General features: G+C 38.3%; 1 protein-coding gene and 1 non-coding gene across 4 annotated transcripts; one reads left to right on the forward strand and one right to left on the reverse strand.

Annotated features, from left to right (window-relative positions):
- The first annotated feature begins 7253 nt into the window (after positions 1-7253).
- TRNAN-GUU (transfer RNA asparagine (anticodon GUU)) lies at positions 7254-7327 on the forward strand. Its single transcript has one exon. It is a non-coding gene; the product is annotated as a tRNA-Asn (tRNA).
- An 893-nt stretch (positions 7328-8220) lies between these two features.
- On the reverse strand, positions 8221-14180 carry LOC139090178 (heterogeneous nuclear ribonucleoprotein U-like protein 2). Of its 3 annotated transcripts, none has more exons than XM_070639908.1 (7): positions 14024-14180; positions 13864-13926; positions 12763-13401; positions 10844-12628; positions 10538-10783; positions 10373-10473; positions 8221-9996 (listed from the first exon to the last, which is right to left on the reverse strand). In XM_070639908.1, exons 1-7 carry the CDS (start codon positions 14091-14093, stop codon positions 9895-9897), a joined length of 3006 nt encoding a protein of 1001 aa, XP_070496009.1. In that variant the 5' UTR covers positions 14094-14180; the 3' UTR covers positions 8221-9894. The 3 variants fall into 3 exon arrangements, with proteins under 3 accessions (XP_070496009.1, XP_070496008.1, XP_070496011.1); XM_070639907.1 differs by having other exon boundaries at positions 8221-9999; XM_070639910.1 differs by having other exon boundaries at positions 8221-10019.
- Between the last annotated feature and the right edge of the window lie 361 nt (positions 14181-14541).

The raw sequence follows: 14541 nt of genomic DNA on the forward strand, positions 1-14541 counted from the left end.
TATGCGACTAGAAATTACATAAAGTTCTTATTCATACTAGTAGTGTAATCTAAACTTTTTAACCAAAACACCGCCGATAAGTTGAATAATAGTTATCAATAAATAATCTTATAACAAGTCCGAGCAGCTGGAAGTCATGTTAATATTGAAGCTATAAGCATTAATATAAGCATGTCTTTTGGTTGCTATGGATAAAAGAAAAACAAAACTACAAGAACTGACAGCAAAATAAATAAAAAAATTAAATTCATTGATGTAATGAAATAAGCATAAAACATGAATAAAATACAGTAAAAAATTGAAAATTTGAAGACCTTTTTATTACTTTTTGCAGGATATTTCAGCTATCAAGTTCAATTTGCAATTTGTAGTAACGTGACAACTACATGAGTTACCTGCCCCTGCAAGTTACTTTCCCCTACTAGTTACTTTCCCCCGCAAGTTGTTTTCCCCTCTTAAAAATCAGTTCAGTTCAAATTGTGTCTTCATATAATAAAGATCAAGTTTATTAAGTTTATACAATTAAGAAGTTATCTCGTGTTTTATTGATATCTCCACACAACACCATCGAGATCACTTCACTGGCGACGAGGATATCTTCGAGTTCGCGCGAATAAAGTGCAATTTATCCGGTAAATCGCAAATTATTTTTTTATTCATCCTCTCACACGTGTTTTTTTTTACAAAAAAAAACAAAATGGCGGACATCGAAAAATTCATCCAAATGATGCTGGAGCGAGAAGAGAAACGTGAAATGGAGGCTCGTAAACGTGAGGACATGCTGCTAAAAGTGATCGAAGGACTGAAGGAAACTCGTATTGCTCCGATGACTTCATTAAAAATTGAGTGCAATGGTGAAGAAGGAAATGAAAAGACAGCCATCCTGGTCCAACCTGCAAACGAATTTGTTGCGAGTCAACTCAGCCAGTTTGTATTTGCTCCTCAAGATGGCCTCACATTCGATAAATGGGTGGAGCGTGCCATGACCGTCTTCGCTTCCGACCGTGCTTCATCGCTATCAGACTCTGACAAATGTCAGATCATTCGGAGCAAACTTTCGCAGCCAGATTATCAATGTTTCACCCGCACAATACTTCCAAAAAAGCCGGAGGAGCTGTCACTGGACCAGACATCCGAAGCTCTCAACAGACTTTTTGGCCGACAGGAATCAATTTTTGCTGTTCGACATCGGGTGTTACAGACACACATGATCCCAGGTGAGGACATCCTTGTTTATGCAGCTCGTATCAATCAGGCATGCGAGGAATTCGAGTTTGCGTCTTGCACGCTAGACGATTTCAAGACTCAACTATTCACGTCTGGCTTGAAACATCATGAAGTGGCTCCGATCCGCAAGAAGGTTATGGAGAAGATTGACGACGTTCTCACACGTAGACAGTCCGAGACACCAGTAGTTACACCCAAGCTCACACTCAACGACATCGCTACGCTCAGCAAACGCATGCTGATCCGCGAGGAGGAAAGCCGTCTCGTCGAACATCCTACAGCAAGCAAGCAGGATGTGTTGGCTGTCAGCCGTGGTCCATGCAAGCTGGACTGCCGTTTTTGTGGTGAGAAGCACTGGCATGCTGATTGTCCCTTCAAGACAAGGAAGTGCACATCATGTGGAACCATCGGTCACAAGTCAGACCATTGTGAATCAGCTAAAGCATTCAAGGAGCGTCAGAAGAACCGTACGTCAGCGAGAAAGGTGTATGCAATCCAGCGACTGTCAAAGTCATGTCGTAAGACAGTTCGTCCCAAGCTTAACGGTGTTTCCATCAACATGACACACGACTCGGGTTCGGACTGGTTCATCATCTCGGAAGCCAACTGGAAGCGCATTGGCTCTCCGAAACTCAGCCAATCGACGATACAAGCAGTCAGCGCATCGGGCGATTCAGTTAAAGTCCTGGGTTTATTCTCAGCAACCATCGAGCTACGGGATAAGTTCGGCATCGTCGATTGTTACGTCTCCAATAGGGATCTAAACCTCTTCGGCAACAGCGCTCTTGAAGCTCTGAACTTGTGGGACCGACCAATCTCAGCGTACTGTGACAGTGTCTCTACTCAACAATCATCGCTCGTGGAAGAGGTAAGACAGAAATTTCCAATGCTTTTCTCTAGGTCGCTTGGTAAATGCAACTTGTACAAAGCGTCGATCAAATTGAAGGATGGTGCAAATCCTCCATTCATCCGGGCCCGTCCAGTCGCATTTGGAGTTCGTGAAACAGTAGAACTGGCATATGACAACCTTGTAAAGGAAGGAGTCTTCACCCCCGTCAACTACGCTTCCGCTGCCGCACCAGTAGTAATCGTCAAGAAGAAAAACGGCAGCATCCGGGTTACTGCTGACTATTCGACAGGACTTAATCGAGCAATCGAATCATACAACTACCCACTGCCAACACCCGAGGCAATCTTCGCAACACTGGCAGGAAATGACCGCTTCACGACCCTCGATCTTTCAAATGCATTTCACCAAATCGAGCTGGATGAGGAAGCCAAAAAGCTCATGACTGTTAACACTCATCGTGGCTTATTCCAAGTCAATCGTCTGCAGTTCGGCGTGAAGACGGCTCCCAGCCAATTTCAACAGCTAATGGACACAGTGCTTGCTGGATCAGGAGCAACTGCATACCTTGACGACGTCATCATACCGGGTAAGGGTGACGCCGATCATCGCGCTCGACTGATGGATGTACTCAAACGACTCGAGGACGCTGGACTTCGCCTTCAACTTGATAAATGTACGTTCGGCCAATCATCGCTTAAGTTTCTTGGCAAGATCATCGACGCAGATGGTCAACGACCTGATCCGGAGAAACTCAAGACAATTCGGGACTTGCCATTACCAGAGGACATATCTCAGTTGCGAGCTTTCCTTGGTGCCATAAACTGGTATGGAAGCTTTATACCTGGCCTGAAAGACCTGAGAGGTCCACTCGACGACATGCTCAAGAAGGATGCTAAGTTCGAATGGAATGATGTGCGTACAAAGGCATTCAAAAGACTTAAGCAAGCTCTTCATTCTGATCTCGCTTTGGCCCATTACGATCCTTCAAAGCCTTTGGTGGTAGCAGCTGATGCCTCAAGCTATGGCATCGGAGCAGTGCTTATGCAACGACGTGATGATGGTACGCTCAAGCCTATTCAGTACGCCGGAACATCGTTCAATGACACTGAGCGACGATACGCACAAGTGGAACGGGAAGCTCTCGCCTTGGTCTACGCAGTCAAGAAGTTTCATCGCTACATCTACGGTCGTCGATTCGAGCTTCACACAGATCATAAACCTCTTCTCAAAATTTTCGGCAGCAAACAGGGCATCCCAGTTCACTCAGCGAATAGACTACTAAGGTACGCAAATACACTTTTGGGATATGACTTCGAGGTCAAGTACATCAACAATGCAAGCTTCGCTTACGCTGATTTCGTGTCGAGATTAATGGATACGCACGTGAGACCGGGCGCTGAAGACTTTGTCATAGCTCATATCCGAGAAGGGGAACAGTTGAGTGACTTGGCACATCCCGTGGTTTTTGCTAACAATGCGGCTCCATTTCATCACTTAGATCTTCTGCAGTCAACTGATGAATGTAATTCTCTTAAAAGGGTAAAGAAGTACGTCGAAACACATTGGCCGGCACTTCGCAAGCAAATCCCTGATTCCGAAGCCGCCGAATACTTTCCATTTCGTGCTGAAATTCGCATCGTCGATGGATGCCTTTTCTTGGGAGATCGGCCGATAATACCACCGAAACTGCGGCAGAAAGTGCTCGAAGAATTGCATTCAGGACATCCCGGTGCATCTCGAATGAATGCTTTGGCCCGTGAAAAATGTTTTTGGCCAGGTATCTCTCAACAAGTTTATGCGTATGTACAACGTTGCAATAGCTGCCAAATCAACGCTAAATCACCTATCAAGGAAGTGCTTCATCCATGGCCTATACCAAACGCGCCATGGCAACGAATTCACATTGATTTCGCCGGTCCTATGGGTCAGGATTATTTTCTTGTCGTGGTGGACGCACACAGCAACTGGCCGGAAGTCGTTCGTATGCATTCAATCACCACAGCACGGACATGCAATGCGCTTAACGAGATATTTGCACGATGGGGATCGTGTAAAACTATCGTCTCGGACAACGGTCCACAGTTCACATCCAGCGCTTTTAAGGATTTCTGCACTCGTAACGGCATTGAGCATGTCACATCAGCACCCTACCACCCCCAGTCTAATGGCCGAGCGGAAAAGTTCGTCGATACCTTAAAGCGCGGTCTCAAGAAATTGGAAGGAGAAGGAGATACAGATGAGAAACTTCAAACTTTCTTGGCCGCTTATCGCGGAACACCTTGCCCAGCAAGAAGTGGAAAGTCTCCCTTTGAACTGATGACGGGTAGACGAATGCCGTCAAAACTAGACCTGCTCCGGAAGGACTCTCAAGCACATCATCTACCGGATCATCGGATGTGTGATCAATTTGACCGACATCATGGAGCACGCGCTCACAGCTTTACCGTCAACGATCCTGTATACGTTAAAATTTATCGTGACAACACGTGGACTTGGCAGGCGGGCATAGTCCTCGAGCGGAAGGGCATCGCGAATTATCTAATTCATGTGAACAATCGTGTAATCGTGGCACATACGAATCAACTTAAACGCCGTTTTACACGCGATTTGCCAACGATCTTAATTCCTGACAATGATGACTTCTCGATTCCTTTCATTCCACAGAAGGAACCTGCACGGCCAACGACTGCAACCTTTGATGACATTCCTCAACCCAACATGGACGACGACGCTATTGAGGAAACAGTCCCGGGAATTGACGCACCGGAACCTCCAGGCATGAACGCTAGCGGCAGTTCCATCGCTTTTGAGGACGCGTCAGAGTTCCTCGAACCTGATCAAGACGAATTTGATCAGTTAACATCAGCAGGAGTACAACCAACAACGGATCTACAGCCAGCTATTCACTCTCGCCCAGCTCGGTCAACCGCAGGACAGCTTCCAACACATCTCAAGGATTACATTGTTGGACTCATCAAGGAAGAGCTCGAACACACCATCGCCGACTACGTCCAATCTAAATAGGGAGGAGTGTAGTAACGTGACTACTTCATGAGTTACTTTCCCCTGCAAGTTACTTTCTCCTGCAAGTTGCTGTCCCCTGCAAGTTGTTCTCCCCTCTAAAAAATCAGTTCAGTTCTTTTTGTGTCTTCGCACGTTAAATTTCAAAGTTAATAAATTTATACAATTACGAAGTTATCTCGCGTTTTATTGATATCTCCACATAACAACTTCGAGATTACTTCACAATTTAAATATATTAGTTAAGCATGTTCGACTAGCTGGGCTATTCTTAACTTGCTATGTTCTTGAAAACACAATTATGTAATGCCTGATAGAGAAAGCTACCATATTGATGTAATTGTCATAATGTCTAGTTAATAAATAGACCAGTGGTGAGCAACCTTTTATTTTACGCGGCATAATTTGGTGATAAGCTTCGACCGAAACCGCAAACGGCATATTAGTATACTGCGAAACACAGCTTGCCCTCCACTTAACTAGACCTACGGTCGACCAATAACATTTTTTCCGGAACGATCCTTAAATTTTGTCATTAGTCGACCGTGGATTTAGTAATTTACTAGACATTACATATGTCAAGTTGTCCACTCGTGTATTGTGTAACTTCAAGCTAATTTTTCAGTTTATGTCCACCAGATTTACTATGAGTAGATTGACATCAGAGCGCGGAGTAAACTCGAATTTCACATGAAGTAGAGTCTGTTCTTTCATTCAAAATCCGAGTCGATTTCAAGCTTGAACTTTTTATTCATAGTTGACTAGCAGTAGCTACTCGAGCAGGACAAAGCTGAGGCAAGGTCACCACTAAGTCGTAACAATGACTACAATAAATATGGATCTAGACGGCAATACGTGGGGGTCAATCAACATGACCGCTGATTTTGATCCAATATTGACCAAAAACATAAAGTTTGTAACATCGTGTTGTTCGGTTAGCAATATAAATAGTTTTAAGGCTCGACATGAAAAAAAGACATGAAAAGAGCGTGCTTTCATGGTACAGAATTACTACAGTACCTATAAACGGTCTGTTTGCCTATTAGAGAAGAGGCTATGAATCTCAATTGATCTGTACAATTTTCTAAAGTAAGTAAGTAAGAGTAATTCGCTTTAATCCCCCTTTAAAATGTCTCTAACATGCCTTTTTTAAGATGTCGCCAAATTGTCTCGTCAGGAAATAACAATCAAGTATAATAGCCGTCTACAGCTTTAAATGCATTCAAATTTTGAACATTGTTTATTAAATTATTGTTTCTTTTTATCAGCATCAACGTAAAAGGTGTAGCTCAAGTGCAGCTACACTTTTCAAATACTTTCACGTTTAATGCAAGTTGTACATGCAAATATGCTATTTTACAACTTTTTTATTAAGTTCTAGCACATGTTGCATTTCAATTAAGCTATCGTTCAGTATTACTGCAAAATGACTTTGGTTGGTGATAAAATGAATGAATTTTATTTTTAAAAATCTCATTCTAGTTGCTAGACAAGGAAATGTTCTTCAAAAGTTTGTGTTTTACATCACTTCATACAATCTGTTTACAAATTATTTTTAATGGCTTGTTTATTTTTAAACAAGTTTATGTGCAAGTTTTTCATACAAGTTGACTGTTGTGCAATAAAGTTGTTCAATATTCTTGTACAATTAAATTGAATTGAATTTTCTTTTCTAATAAAAAGCTTGATGATAAAGTTTGAAATTAAGGATGTTATTAAAAAATAATTTAAATTCGTTATGGAAAATGATAGGAATTGTGGATTAATTCTGAGATTATATGCTGAATTATGTAGAAAAATTCACAAAATGTCCTTAATTGCTTTCTATTTGTGTCCACTTGCTGACATGATTTTATGAATTTAATGTTATGCAACTAAATTAATTAAATTAAATTGGTGAATGATTCTTAAAATTTCGAGATTTTTCCATTAAGCTAATAAGCTCAATAGCAATAAACTTATTTAAAACTTGTGAGCAATTCCAACAACAACAAATCAAATCCACACAAACATTTCCAATAAAAAGAGTATAATGAACATATTCCTTAAACATTAAATGCACTTCAATTTAACCATAAAGTAGCTTAATCGAAGGCTTATAAGGACTCAAAATGAAAATTGCAAAATTTTCAGCCTTGAACATCGCAATAAAATTGCTTCTGTGGCGCAATTGGTTAGCGCGTTCGGCTGTTAACCGAAAGGTTGGTGGTTCGATCCCACCCAGGAGCGATTATCCTTTTTGGTACTTTTTTCAATTTTTTTGAATTTTTTTTAAAATTTTAAATTTTTTTAAGTTTTTTTTGTTCAATTTTTTAAATATTAAGCAAGTTTAGTGGCTTGATTCTTTGACATACTGTTCCAATTAGAGTCCTGTCTAAGGTGGCGCAATGCCAAAATAATTTCAAAAATTGGAAAATGGAACAAAATTAATTCAATTTAAATTCAAATCTTCAATTTTTAAGGATGTGAAAATGAATCTCAATCTGAATGTGTAATGAGGAACAATAAGTCACAGGAATGACATTTTCATCAAAAACTTGCGTTCAACAAACTTGTTCCTACAAATTGCTTAAAATTAAGTTTGTACTTACAAAACTATTGCGTGAGAAACTTGTTTGAAATGGTGAGAATCTTTAGACTTTTGTGTGATGTCAGTTATCTTATTTTGGTTTATTTCAGTTGAATCAATGCTTGTTGGACTTCAGGATGTCTGCAATTCTATGAATTTGATGATTAAGTCTTGATTTTCAACAAATTTGCTTCATTTTTGGTTTTTTCAATTTTAAATTTAAATCTCAATCTTTTGAACAATTGCTCACTATGATTACGTCATGCATGTAAGCTTTATAAGTATTTGTCATCGGTTCATTGAACTCTACAATACCTAAAATTAGAAACATTTAAAATTGTAAAATTCAACATTTTCAAACAATTTTTAAATCGAATTTTCGATTTTTTAATGAAATTTTCAATTTTCAAATGAAATTTTCAATTTTCCAATTGAATTTTCATGTTTTAATTGGATTATTTTTAAATTTTTCCATACCTTACTTAGATTATTTCCATAAAATCAATATCTGAAAATTTCAAAATTCCAAAAACTTCAAAAAACACCAAAAACCTTTCAAGTTGATGCACAAAATGATTTTTGCATTTATTTTTCTTATTGTTTCTCTTATAATTACAGTAATGATAATCAAAACTTTAAAGATTAGAATACATAATTATGTACTACAAGTATTAGTGCTAAAGTATCATTAAATAATCATTTTAATTCTTTTTTTTTGTAAATTTCTTCCATTAAGTTAAAAATAATGAGACGAAAAAAGCCAATAAGAATGGGAAAAAGCAAAAAACAAACAAAAAATATAAAAAGGAGACCAATAAAAAATTATAAACTATAAGTTGATTAATGAAACGGCAGAGAAGTGTGACAAACTAGAGTATGGTGGGTGTGGGTGGACTTTTTTTGGGAATTTGAAAGGTTTTCTGGGGATTTTAAATCTTTTTGAGGATTTTTGTGAATTTTTGAGAATTTTTTCAAATTTTCTAGAATTTTTACTCATCGTTTTTGTTATTTAAGCATAACTGGAGCAGCACAGTTCAGTGAATTGCACTTTTTGCTGTTAAAATGGGTCGAAACTAACAGTCACGGTGTCGTGAGGGCAACTTCGTGTCTATTCGTTAATATTGCGACTTAGCGGTCCACTAGCAAACATGTTGTGCCATTTGGGCAAATTAAGCAAACCGTGGCAGCAAAATGGCTTTGAAAATGCCATTAGCTGCATTCCTTGTGTGGTTTCGGTCGTGGATTACCACCAAGTTGTGCCATGACTTAAAACAGCTTGGAAAACACTGAATTAGAGTGTAATATTGTATGTGAGTCATGTAAGAATGAATATAGGATTGATGTCATGTTTCATAGCATCCATCAAAGCCACTGATGTAGATCCTTGACTCTATTCTATTCCAACGCTATAGCGCGCTACTGAAAAGCTATTTTTCAAGCTCATAACCTCAAAAAATCCTCAAAACAGTTCAAAATTCCATCCAAAATTCCCCTCAAAATCCCCCAAAAAAGTCACCCTTAAACCTTCATCTAGACTAAGTAAATAATGATAAAATCTTTAAATAGATCAAACATAATTATTATGCCTAACAGTTGCATATGTATTTTTTGTATGTATATTATTAATCCTAAAGCATTTATATCCAATTAAACTTTTTTCCCAATATAAAAAAAAACATATAAAAAACAATAAAGTAAGGTAAGAATTACTGCGGAATTGCCCCGAAAAAATGCCTCACTATAATCAATCAATATATCAAAGTATATCCATCATCGTGTAGATTACTATTCGTAAGTAAATATTCATTTATAATTTATTAATTCCTTAACTACGCGGGTTCTTTTTTTTTAGATTTTTTAAGTTCAATTTTCAAAAAATTTGCATTTTTTTCACTCGTTAATTTAATTAATTTTTTTTTTTGTATCTTTTCGTCTTTTACACAAGAGCTATTAGCGATTTTTTAGATTTAAATTTGTACTAAACTTAAACTTAGTGTGGATTAATGGATAAAGTTCATCATGTGTATGTAAAATCTATTAGTATTAGTTATGCAATTAATTAAATTTATTTACTAAGAGTGAAAATTAAAAAAAAAGTTTATGCTTTATGCAATTTTATGCGCGATTCCTAATTTGGGTGTCGGTGTTGTTGTTGTTGTCGTGGGGGCATGTGTGAATTATCTTATAATGTACATAAACAGGACATCAGTCATCCATCTTCAATCAATTATTGCTTAGATTGATTTGTGTCATAATTGGAGTTTGACGAAAATGCACCGCCATAATTTGTATCGCTATACCAGTTTTGACTTATTTGCTGTTGTGACTGCTGCTGAGAATGAAATTGAATTACTTTAAGAATTGGAAGGAATATATTAGAATGGAGCCTTGTTAATGGTTTATTATGATATATGGATATAATTCAGAGTGTGGCTTTCTTTAAAGCGACCGTTAAATTTTTTTAAAAATTCAAATTTTTTTTGACCGTTACTTCGTAACGTATATTTTTATTTTAAATTAAGTTGAGTTCGAATTGTCGAATTTGAGACGGCCACACTCTGGTATAATTGTTAGTAACGGTTGGACATAAAGCTTAGATATTCCTAACAGAGTTAGTTCTTATTCCTATTTAGCTGCAAATATGAATCTCATGTCTCTAAGCTTTATGGATATTTGAACAAAACAGATGAGAACAGTTATCCTACCTGGTAATATGCCATCCATGATTGGCTTTGATCGTTGGAATTGTCTGCACTTGAATTACTTCCGCCATACTGATTTTGGTTCCATTGATTGCCACCCCAAGCTATAATCATTAAAATTTCAGTTAATTTCTATTAAGGCACACAAAATTCAAATAAGATTCTTACCTTGTCCACCATAATTTCCCCAGTTGCCACCCCATCCGCCGCCTTGTGCCCAATCATTCTTTCCACCACCAAACTTCTTATTTCCATCTTGTCGGCGATTTTGATTATTACGGTTGTTGTTACTGCCGCCTTGTCCTTGTCCTTGACCCTGTCCCTGTCCTTGACGGAAGTTACTACGGTCATTACGTTGATTTTGCTGTCTGTTGTCTTGTTGACGTTTTTGACCAGGACGTGGTGGTGGAGTTCCTGTAAAAATTAATTCAATTTAGTTCCTGTATTTTCAATATTTATTAATGTCTAATTTACCTCCATATCCACCTCGTGGACGATTCATCCAATTATCTGGACCCGACCAATTATTCCTTCCTCGTCCACCATTAAAATCAAAGTCACGACGATATCCTGCACCCGGCATTTGTCTCTGATTCGGTGGACCCCAGCGATCATTTCGACGGAAGTCATTTCGGTTCTGTCCACCACCCCATTGTCGATTATTTCTGTTATTAAAGTCACCGCCACGTCTATTGAAATTATTTTGACGATTACGTTGATTTAATGCCTTCTTTCCACGTTCATTTTCCTTCTTGACTTCTTCACCTGCTGGCTCCTTTTCGAGATCAGTATAGAGAATTTCATTGAACCACATGTATTCCAACTCTGGTAATGTAATGTTTGCTCTCATTTCATTGATTGCTGCTTCGGGAATATCCTTGCCTTCGGTCTCTAATCGTTGCTTTGCACGACGCTTGTATTCCTCTTCAGCTGGAACGACAATTGCTGCAATTCTCTTAAAGTCACCATAGACACGCATTTTACGACGTTGATCACTAATGTAGACATGTGGCTGATCAAGAATGTAGTTACGGCGACGTTTGCATGCAATTTCGTTAAGTGTCAGCAGTCCGCGATTGCACAATTCAATTAATTTCTCCCAACGTCCTGGTCCACTGTTTGGTTTACGTGGCTTACCAAGAATCTTCATTCGTTCCAACAAGTATTTTGTGCCTAACAGTGTATAACGTTTTTCTGGGAATTCTTTGGCTCGTTGAAGTGCCCAATGGCTCTTTCCAGCACCTGGTAATCCAATCATCATAATGACCTCACAATCTGTTCGGACTTCTGGTCGTCGTGGACCTTTCGAAAGGTCATCGATTGGCATACGTCCAATGTATGTGTAACCGTCTAAGCAGTTATTGTGTGGTGTATCAGCATCAATTTCAGCTTCTGTGATATCATCAGGTAAAACTGGCTCTGGCTCTTCAACTTCTTCGGCAGCTGGTTGCTCTGGTTCGACTGCTGCTGCTGTTGCTGGTTTTTCAGCTTCTTCTGCTGGTTTTTCTTCAGTTGTTTCTTCTTGGGATTCTGCCTTTGATGACTCTCCTTCTGTTGCTGGTTTTTCAGCATCTGCCTTTGCTTTTGCAGCCTTTTCAGCTTCAGCCTCTTTTTGTTTCTTCAATTTTTCGGCCTTTTCTTCACGCTTCTTTTCCAATTCCTTCTTTTTGTTCTCCAACTCCTTACGACGTCTCTTCAATTCACTCTCTTTATGTCCATCGCGACGTAAACTCCACATTGACTCCTCTTGCTGTCCAAAGTTGACTTTGTACTCGACATTCTTGGTCGAGATGTGTGGAAATAAAGCTTCATTATTTAATGAACTCTTGTCAAATTCAAATGCAATTCCCTGATCCTTTCCGTTAATTGTGAACTGAATTGTGGATTTGTCATCATTAAGGTTCAAATGAACACCAATAACATCATGTACGTTTGCCTTAATGCCATATTCAGTAAATTCAGAATTGGTGCATTTACGTCCAGATGAATCAAGTCCATATGACAATTCACTCTCTCCTAGCTGGAGACTTGTGCTTGACGTTGACCATCCACAACGAATTTCATGAAGATTTTTCTCATTCGGATAGCTGATTTTATTATTATGTGCAAGAATTTGTACTTCATAGAAGTATTTACCATTATTAATTGCGCCATAATTTGCACGAGCACCAGCCCACACGAGTGCTAAGCCTGTATCCCATAGTGATATTGCTGACGAGAATGTGTCACGATCAATTTTGAGATTTAAGTCAGAATCAACTAAAATTAGAGTAAATAAAAAAATAAGAAGTTATTAATATGCATGTTGGAGGATTTTTTTCTGCCTTATCAAGCCTTCATTCAGTTGTAAAGTCTAAATCTATTTATGGATAATCATGTCAATGTCTACTTACACCATGATAATTGCAATGAATTTTCATCAAGCTCTGGTTCATCCTCATCATTAACAAAGTCATCAATATTTGGTGGTGGAAGTCGTTGTTTCTTCTTCGGTGACTCACCCTTTGCTGGTGAATTTGAGCGTCTTTTGACGCCACGATTCTCATCATCTGTTGTTTGTTGTTCCTTTTCTTTTTCATCACCATCAGCTGTTTCCATATTTTGGTCTTCTTGCTCTGGTTGGTCTTCTTGTTGATCTTTTTGTTCACTGCTTTCTGTCTCTTCGAGAAGTGCATCCTCATCAATTTCCTCCTGTTGCTGATTATTGTCATCAGCATCCATCTCATCGATTATTTTCTCATACATTTCAGTATCTTTTTGCTCAGTTTCGGCAGGTTTTGCTGATGTTTCTGCTGGTGTTTCTTCTGGTTTTGCTGGTTCTTCCTCTGGTGTTTCGGCTGGTGCTGCTGCTTGCGGTTGCGGTGGCTCTTCAGGCTCTTCTGATACTGCTTGCAGTTGTGGATCTTGTGTGACTGGTTTTACCTGAACGGGCTCGGGCGATCGTGTTCGTGAACGAGAACTTCGACGTAATGCTCTTGGTGTTTCAGGTGCCGCCGGTGTTGATAATGTTGCTGCTGACAATGGTGCTCCTCCTAGAGATTAATCGTGAATGTCATTAAATTTATTATTATTATTCATGTATTACAAAGTCAATTTTTTTTGTTATTGAATATGAGTGGAAATGTACTTGAGAATTGAAATCAAAATAGCGCGATTACCAACACAAAGAAAAGTTACGACTGTGTATTATGCTTCAGCACATTCGAGAATTTTGTTTCCCGGCATTTTTCCTTAAATCGTGCCTCTTACACCATTTAATGTAATTATTAATGAAATTTCTTAAATGATGTAAATTAATTATGTATTACTTTAATTCAGGCTGTTTAATTGACCTTTTAAGTCACTTTTTCACTTTTTTCATGATTATCATGTGCTGAAGTATGTCGAGTGGCCTCCAATATCTCTCGTATTTGTTGTAATTTTTCGCGAACTTTTTTTTTCTTCTCATTCACTTCCACACAATGATAATAAAACTTTATCAAAACACAACAAACCTGTTTTTTGTTCCTCAAGATCCAATGCTTCTTTTAATCGGTCTATTAATGCTGCCTTTACGCCTATTTATGATGGAAAATTTCAAGGAGTTAGAAATTTTTTTTCATGTTGGATGTGAGAAAAAAAAGCCCGAAGCCAAACAATTAGAAAAAAAATTACCTTTTGTGTCTAATCCTCGTGCCTGCAATTCGGCTCTTAGCTCAACCACCTTCATCTTACCGTAATCCATCTTTTTAGATATTTTTTAGACAACGAAAATTGATAAAAATTACAATAATTAACGATTTTCTTTTATCGAAGACAACATCGAATTATGTTGAGGCTTGAATTGTGTTAGTACATGAGGGTCGTGCTATGGTTTTATAGAAAAATTTTCAGCTACCAGACCCTCTGAGAAACTTTTTTTTTACGACAGATGGCGCTGTGAAACTTTTTTTAAATCTCAAAATGTCGTTGAAGAAATTTGAAAGTTTCAAATAATTTCAGTTGGAACTCTTTTGGGCGCAATTTAGGTAGTCAGCCATGAGGTGACTCTAAAATGACAAAATTCATTACTACATAGTACAGCAATGCATAAAACATTAATCATAATTGGATTCAACTAGTTCCATTAAAGCTATTCTTAGTGCCAACAAAAATTATGCCAAACACTTTTCATCAACATCATTCTAATTCCC

The sequence above is a fragment of the Chironomus tepperi genome, unplaced genomic scaffold (assembly GCF_022539635.2).
Source record: "Chironomus tepperi strain 1889 unplaced genomic scaffold, CSIRO-AGI_Ctep_v1 contig_217, whole genome shotgun sequence".
In the NCBI taxonomy this organism is placed as follows: domain Eukaryota; kingdom Metazoa; phylum Arthropoda; class Insecta; order Diptera; family Chironomidae; genus Chironomus; species Chironomus tepperi.